Genomic DNA, 9,220 nt, shown 5'->3' on the forward strand with positions numbered 1-9,220 from the left:
ATATATATATATATATATATATATATATATATATACTACAGGCTTCTTTCAGTTTCCATCTACTGAATCCACTCACAAGGCTTTGGTCGGCCCGAGGCTATAATAGAAGACACTTGACCAAGGTGCCACACAGTGGGACTGATCTAAGAACCATGTGGTTCATAAGCAAGCTACTTACCACACAGCTGCTCCTGCGCATAAACATATACACACATACACATGCATACAACAGGTGTTTTCAGTTTCCATCTACCAAATCCACTTGCAAAACTTTGGTTGGCCTGGAGATAACCGAAGGAGCTATAGTAGAAGACACTTGCCTAAGGTGCCACACAGCAGGACTGAACCTGAAACTACGCAGCTGGGACACAAACTTAAACTTCTTTTCACACAATTGTATGTGAACAGAGATAAAAACAACAAAATGCAATGGCTAGGCAATGAGAAAGAACTTGATGTTTAGCTGCAAAATCAGAACCAGGAGTTTACAAAAGTCTGTTTTGATCTCAGTGGTTTTAGTTAGATTCAATAACATGGAGGGCAAAAAATATGTGGAAACTCACATAATCTGACCAGGATTTCTTTCCAATCATGCCTAAAAGATTCCTTAATGTTTCCCCACAACCTAGCTTAGCACAAATCTTTCTCTCTACAAATGTTGTATGGCCTTCATTTAACCTACAAAGAATAAAAAAAACAAATGAAAGATTAAATAAATTCAAATAAAACAAAATAGATTACGTTTGAAATTATTACATTTATTTTTAACAATGTAAAACTACAAAAGTATTAAGTCCTTTTTAATGTTCTTTTCTATTCTCCTAAAATGTTAAACTTATTTATATTTTATAGCATCATCAGCATCGTCCTGATCGTCGTCGTCACAGTGTATTCATCATCAAACCCATCTCTCTCCCGCTCACCCCCTCCCTCCAGATCAGGAATTGGCAAACGTCTTAAATCAGTGACCCGCTTCTTTGAATTATTGATAAATTATCAACCAACACCCTGCATATGAATTTCTAAAATTATTCTTTCATGTCACTGCTGGTTTTTGACCTCATGACCTTACGGTCATGAGCTAAATATCCTAACCACTAAGCCATGTGCCTTCACTTAGAAAGGATTATTACTACTGAATCACAACAATTAAGACAACAAACTAACAGAACTGTCAGCAAGCCAGATAAAATGCTTTGCTAGTATTTCTTCTGACATATTTGATGCACTCACCATTCTGCTTGTTTGCTAAAGCAGACAGTGTGTGTTCCCCAATCATAATTTAACCCCTTAACACTGGGTTTAAAATTGCCTCCCATTCTGAAATATCACCAACACACACAGCCATACTTAGTCAAAGGGCACTTTTTCCTATTCTTTTCCTGTCCTGCAAGTCACTTGGCAACTTCAATAGTACTGGTGGCACAAAAAAAAAAAAAAAAAAAAAAAAAAAAAAAAAAAAAAAAAAAAAGCAAAAAAAAAAAGCACCCAGAACACTCTGTAAGGTGATTCACATTAGGAAGGGCATCCAGCTGTAGAAACCATACCAAAAATGGTATTAGAGCTAGAAGCAGCCCTGTGGCTAGCCAGATCATGTCAAACCCTCCAATTCATGCCAGCATGGAAAACATACCTTAAATGGTGAAATTAGTATTCGATGAAAATTATGTGCCACCACTACAAACTCTATATGATACCCATTTACATCTAAGTAGACTGAGCCAATAACAAACATGTGACTTTAGCTTTGACATAACATTAGCCTTACAACATTTAAATGTCACCTTCCTACAGACTTTGCAATATTCAATGTTTTAAGAAATGTGTGAAAGAATATATAAAAAATATATATTTAGCCTTGTTCTAAAAAGCTTTTAAAGCAAGAATATAGAGATATATTTATGTCTTGCATTCAAAATGTAATTATCTTCAAGAAAAATAAACAAACTCGTTAATAACATACACAGTACCAGGCTCTACAGTTAATACCTTAGTAAGGTCAAAGCAATTTGATTCTAATTTATGATGTGTTTACAATTTACTGGTTGACTAATCCTTCTCACTTAACTACACCTAGTGAAGTGTAAGTAATTTAACTTGCATTTATTATGCAATGACAGTGCAGGAAGTTTAAATATTCATTGTACCGGGCAATCAATCTAAAGATCAGTGAGTTATATCCAGTCACTTGCATTGACTTGTGTTTGTGGCCAATCCCACCAATAGGTACCACAGTAAGGTAGGGCTCTCAAACAAAGGCTACAGTTTCAGCATTGTGGAAACACACAAGAGTTTATTCAACTCAGAGCAATGAGTTGGACTTAGTTAAATTCTTTTGATACAAACCAGCTGGACACTGCACCTGGTCCTAAGAAACACACTTTTTTTTTTAAAGCAATCTATATTAAAACCTTTCATAATAATTTCATGTTAATTGATGTACATATATATATATATATATATATATATATATATATATATAATATATATTTATGTATACAATGGGCTTCTTTCAGTTACCATTGACCAAATCCACTAACAATGCTTTGGTTAACCTGGGGCTACAGTACAAAACACTTGCCCCAGGTGTGACATGATGGGATAAATTGCAAGAGCATGTGGTTGGGAAGCAAACCATTTAACCATGCAGCCACACCCATTATAGAAAACAGATAACACTGCAGAAACTGATAGCACATAAACCATGTCTGTGTGCAGTTGCAGTTGCACACAGACATGCTTTATCTTGCTGTCCTATGTTCATTTTCAGCCAGCATTTCTGTCATGAGGTTACTAACATGCATATTTTGAAATAAGGAATATGCATAAGTGTTGCTTTGGTAGGTACAGGTGTAGCTGTGTGGTAAGAAGTTAGCTTCCCAACCACATGGTTCTGGGTTCATTCTCACAGCATGACACCTTAGGCAAGTGTCTTCAGTCACAACACTACTGTTTCTCTTTTACAGATTCAAGACTCAAGAAAACTCTAAACTTACCCAAGAGTATGAACCCCAGTGAGATGTGAACTGAATACTTGCATTTTGTATGGATTTCCCTCTATCTCCCCCAACTCGTGATACATCGGTCATTCACCCTTCATTCCAATTTTTGCAGTTGCAGTCTGTCTCCTCATCTCCATGCAATTTGCAAATCACCAACTCACCCACACATTTCTAACTGCCTCATGCCTTGATAGGCCACCTGGACACCTCTTCTCATATTTATCTCTTCACAATTCCTACTGATCATTCCCACCCTCTTTTACTTAATGTGAGTAACCATGCAAGAACCAGCTCTGCATTTCAACCTTCTCGTATTTTAACTTCTCATCTCCTAGCGTAAAGCTGACTTCAATCTCTCTCTCATGGTTTTGTAGTCTTGCAAGCTGCATAGCAACCTCAACAGTGCTGCTGGCACATAAAAACCACCTGGTACTTGCAGTAAACTGGTTGCTAGCCATAGCAACCATGTCAAAGCAGACACTGGAGTATGATGCAGTTCTTGGACCCAGTGAATCCTGTCAAACCACCAGTTCCATGTCAGCATAGAACATGAACGTTAAAGTATGATGGTGATGGTGATGACAATGATGATGACGATGATGATGTGGAGGAGGAGGAAGTAAACAGAAAAGCAGCATTCAGTAGCTTCTTTCGGGAACTTACCAGAAATGTTCAAATGTAGAATTAGTGACCAAGTTGCCAGTCCAACTGTGAGATATTTCATGTGCAATAACATTAGCTAGTGATTTATCTCCAGCCTAAATAAAAAGAAAAATGGAAAAAACCTTTACAATCTCAGAACTCATTTAATCATTCTGCACAATCTAGAAATATCCCTTACATCACAACACACCATTTTACAAAAACACTGTATAGGCGCAGGAGTGGCTGTGTGGTAAGTAGCTTGCTTACCAATCACATGGTTCCGGGTTCAGTCCCACTGTGTGGCACCTTGGGCAAGTGTCTTCTACTATAGCCTCAGGCCGACCAAATCCTCGTGAGTGGATTTGGTAGACGGAAACTGAAAGAAGCCCATAGTATATATGCATATATATATATATATATATATATATATATATATATATATATATATATATATATATATATATATATATATGTGTGTGTGTGTGTCTGTGCCCCTAGCATTGCTTGACAACCGATGCTGGTGTGTTTATGTCCCCGTCACTTAGCAGTTCGGCAAGAGACCAATAGAATAAGTACTAGGCTTACAAAGAATAAGTCCTGGGGTCAATTTGCTTGACTAAAGGCAGTGCTCCAGCATGGCCACAATCAGATGACTGAAACAAGTAAAAGAGTAAAGTGTATAATGTAAGGTAATGAGGCAAACTGCTACACAGTCACTTTCCTCTTTTCTTGCTAGAAACTGCAGCCAAATATCTTTTAAATCACACCCTACAGTAATGTTATCTCAAGATGTAGCTGTGATGAATGACAGGGTGATGGATGAATTACCATGCCTAATAAAATTAGAATGTGCTTTAAACTTTATAAACTTGTCCAACCCCATAGCAAAAAAAATGAAGAATGATATAAATGTAAAATTGTTTGTTTTCTCAAGAATAAAGATGAAAGATGAGAGAAGGTGGGTTAGAAAAATTTCACAAATATTTTGAGAGGCAGATACCTAGTCAGCTTAAGAACTACTTCCCCCACCACCACCACCACTTATCTTATAAGAAGGGAAACTTTGGATAATGTACTCCCAGATATTTATCACTGAACCCCACCCCGCTGCTACCTCAACCCTTGTTCTTCATTCAGTATATTCATACTCCTATTCCATCTCTATCTATTCTCCATTCTCTCCATACAACATTGCAGATTCTATCCTTTTCTACTCAAGGCACAAGGCCAGAAATTTTGCGGGAGGGATGGTACTTAATTTATCGACCCCGAAAGGATGAAAAGCATAGTCGACCTCAGCGGAATTTGAACTCAGAAAGTAAAGACTAAGCATTTCACCCGGCGTGCTAACGTCTCTGCCGGCTCGCAGCCTTCTATCCACCCACTCTTTTTGTTCTTCAACCCCCACTGTACTCCACCCCGGGCACACTCTGATTCCTCGTCACTACCGTCTTTATCTCTTTCCAATCTCACCCACACCTTATGTAATGTAAGCAGCCATGTATCTCCCCTACAGCAAGAAACTTGTTCCAGCCCCTTCCTTCACATTCTAGCATTTCTCTGAGTAGCAAAAAGCTGCCTCCTTCTAAACAGTAGCCCCATGAAGGGGATCTTAGTTTTGTGAGTAACATGGTAACCTCACTAGTGCTGATGCCATGAAAACACCAAAAAAAAAAGAGTCCAGTACTTTCTACGAAGTCAATGACATTAGTAAGAGCACCCAACCAATGAAACCATGCCAAATAAGACAATGGAGTATGACGTAGTCTGTCAATATGTCAGATCCTGTCAAACTGCACAACCCATGTTAGGATAGAAGAAAAGGAAGATCAATGATGAATGGTGGTGGTGGTAGTGATGATGATTATGATACAAGGATATCACAGCTGAAACTCCTTTGGTCATGGGTCAGTAAGATGAGGGCTGACATGGGACTAAATGAACAATAAAGGTAAATGTAATAAAATACAAAGCTTACCAAGAGTGTTGGGGTAACGAATGTGAGGCAAGGATTCTCCATGCCACCATAAGGAAAAGATGGTGGTAGCACAACAAGATCATATTGACCCCATACATATGGTCCCATCAGGCTCTCAGCAACTTTCAGCATCTCTTCAGTCTAATGGGGGAAGGCAGAAAAAGAAAAGAAAATTATAAAAAATTTGGCATCATACTTCTCATCTCTCTCACACACACACACAACCAAAAATATGCAGATACACACCAACACATAGTAAAATTCAAGCCCAAAATACATATGCACACAGACTTGTGTACAAACACAAACACACACAAGCCTGCGTACAAACACACAAACAAGCATGTGTACAAACACACAAACATTAAAATTCAAGTAGAAAACATACACACATAGGCCTGTATAAAAACACACACAAACACTCACGTCCAAACATGTACACACACTCCTCACACATACAAATGAGAAATTGAAAAGAATATTTCTAACACAATAATAACCACTGAACAAAGGAAGTAACATTACTAATGAGTGCAACACTAATTAGAAAATACAGTAATAACATAAGTATTCAAGAACTGAAGAGTGCCAATACAACGGTTCAAGAATGAAGAATTGCTCAGTATTCAAGAATAATCAGGACATACTCGGCTATTCCTGGCCTTAGAATACAGCTTTCATAAGTCTTACCTATCACATTCTGGCAAGGACAAAATCAAGAAATATATACACATAGCATTAGTAGTAGTAATAGTAGTAGTAGTAGTAGTGGTAGTGGTTGTAGTAGTAGTAGTAGTAGTGGTGGTGGTGGTGGTGTTTGTAGTAGTAGTGGCAGTGGTAGTGGTAGTAGTAGTGGTGGTGGTTGTAGTAGTAGTAGTGTTTGTAGTAGTAGTAGTAGTAGTAGTAGTGGTAGTAGTAGTGGTGGTGGTTGTAGTAGTAGTAGTAGTAGTAGTAGTGTGTGTGTGTGAGAGAGACAGAGAGACCCCTAAAAAAAACACTTGGATCATGCCTGGAATGCCTTTGGTCCTAACAAGTTCGTTCAACCTGGGCTGACCTGGGCTTAAACAACAGCAACAGAAAATGAACAAAATGCAAGACAATAATTCTGAATATTATACATATATATATATAAATATATACTTCACCTCAGAGAACTCAAAAGCTGCTTTGTCAAGAAATTCCCTCTCTGACCATACTTTGCTACGGGGTCCAATGTTACTGGTTAAAAAGAAATATTAAAAAAAAAAAGTATGGAATTATATATAAACACAAAATTGCTACAATCTAATAAGATTGAACACACTAAATTATGTACTACCTTTATTCATTGGCCCCTCAAGTCTTGAGGAAATTGAAAGCCACCCTCATGATGTAAACTTTGACTTGTCCTAGGTGTTTTTTCTTTATATGCCAATGAAGCCATCCCTTTTTAGGTCTGAACAGCTGGTTTTTTAGGGGAAGAAGGAAGGGGAGGAGGAGGTTCATCTCCAGCACCAGAGATATTATGTTCACATTATTCATCAATAAATTATCCCCTAGCTCTGCACTTTCAAAGATGAGTGGGATAGAGCAGTTCATTACTTGAAAAACAGATAAGAGTTAGTAACTACAATAGCATTTGGATGAAAAACAAAGTCTATGTACGTATTTGTCTAACCTATGCTAGCATGAGAGAATGAACATAAATTGATGGAACACACGTTATCTATTCATATAACTAGCAGTCAGTATCCATCTCTCTGTTTGTCCATTCCTCTAAGGGAGACAACTGACCTTATTATATTTGTCTCCTTTGGTTACTTTACACTTGTATTGCCTGTCATATGACAAGTAATGTGAAGAACGTTTTTGCCACCATTGGCAATGAACAACTAATGATACCAGAGTGGTTGGCGTTAGGAAGGGCATCCAGCTGTAGAAACTCTGCCAGATCAGACTGGAGCCTGGTGCAGCCATCTTGTTTACCAGTCTTCAGTCAAATCGTCCAACCGATGCTAGCATGGAAAGCGGACATTCAACGACGATGATGATTCATAGTTAAACAGTATTATTGTTACTGATAATATATTTATTGCAAACACATAACAGGGTGATGTGTTTTAATTCAAAATTAATTTAATACATATTTATCTTTTTAAAACTAGTATTCATTTTGTATAATGACTATGAAATTTGAAAAAAAAAAAAAATTATAATCATTGTTCCGATATAAACTAACATTACATATTACCCACAATGGTAAAACATTCATTCCCAACATTACCTGTCAAATGATACATTAACCTTTAGTTATTAGCATATTCAAAAAAAAAATAGAACATTAAAAAGCTAAGTTGAAATAGTAGACAGATACATAGACAGCTTCACAGGTAGTTATTAGCATATTATTAGCATATTATTAGCATATTTAATACATGGAGCATCAAAAAGTTAACTACAAATAATTATGTAATTATACACCATGATACTTATTCCTGTCACTCTATCATATTCTGGCTTCTCAACATCTGGCATAAATCACCTCAGTTAATGAGTTTTGTCTTGGGAACTACTTTGTAATCTCACTAGTGCCAGAGATACAAAAAAGCTTCCAATACACACTGTACAATGGTTGGCTTTAGGAAGAGAATCCAGTCACAAAAACCATGCTGGAACAGACAATGGAGCTAAACATAGTCCTTTGACTTGTCGGATCCTATTAAATCATCCTACCCAGGCCAACATGGAATACAGAAGCTAAATGATGATGAAGATGATGATGAAAGACAATTAGATACATATTAATAACACATTTCCCAGATAGACCATAACAAAGATAACTAAAAATAAGCATGCAGTGACAGAACAAATTAATATTAGTCAATTACATAGAGGCAGCATAGTATGTGGTTGAGAAGCTTGTTTTGCAACTGTGCAGCTTTGAGTTCAGTCTTATAGTGCAATACCTTGGTCAAGTTTTTTTCACTATAGCCTCAGGCCAACCAAAGCCTTGTGAGTAGATTTGGTTGATAGAAACTGGAAGAAGTCCATGGTTGTAAACAAGCATCTCATACAAACAAGTTCTGTTTCCAGTATTCTGAGGAAAACATATTTGGCCATGGAGAAATATCATCTTGCTAGGAAGCAGGTAAGTGTTGGCAACAGGAAAGGCATCTGCCATAGAAAATATCCTTCTGACCCATACAAACACAGAAAAGTGTGCACTAAATGATGATGATGATAATGACATATAATACTTTCACAAGTTACATACCTTTAACCTCCCATTTACCGATAAGCCCTAATCTTCAACGATAACGCTAATACTTCTTCAATAAGTCTTAATCTCTGCTTTGATAAGGCTCCCTCCAGTGCTTCTAGATATGAATTTTGTCTATGAGTATTTACTAAATCCAGATTAAAATTTTACTGATATCGCAAACAATAAATTTTCTTTATTCATTTCAAACCTTTTGGTATTTACTAACTTGTCTGAGACCACCCCTAGTTATTTCATTCAAAATATTCTGCCTAAACATGTTTATAGTAAAATTAAAATCTTCCTTTGAACATTTTAAGATGTGTGGTACCTTGGGCAAGTGTCTTCTACTATAGC

The 9,220-nt window shown here is 37.0% G+C and overlaps 1 protein-coding gene across 1 annotated transcript in view; it reads right to left on the bottom strand.

Moving 5' to 3' along the window:
* The window catches only part of LOC106882029 (leukotriene A-4 hydrolase), an 85,399-nt gene that overhangs the window by 15,665 nt on the left and 60,514 nt on the right, over positions 1 to 9,220 (bottom strand). The window contains exons 6-9 of the mRNA XM_052966701.1: positions 6,771 to 6,843; positions 5,626 to 5,766; positions 3,666 to 3,760; positions 519 to 678 (exon numbers count right to left, since the gene is read on the bottom strand). Of these exons, the coding sequence (XP_052822661.1) occupies positions 519 to 678; positions 3,666 to 3,760; positions 5,626 to 5,766; positions 6,771 to 6,843 (469 nt within the window). The remainder of the gene's footprint in view (positions 1 to 518; positions 679 to 3,665; positions 3,761 to 5,625; positions 5,767 to 6,770; positions 6,844 to 9,220) is intronic.

Source organism: Octopus bimaculoides, chromosome 3 (assembly GCF_001194135.2).
Source record: "Octopus bimaculoides isolate UCB-OBI-ISO-001 chromosome 3, ASM119413v2, whole genome shotgun sequence".
NCBI classification, from domain to species: Eukaryota; Metazoa; Mollusca; class Cephalopoda; order Octopoda; family Octopodidae; genus Octopus; species Octopus bimaculoides.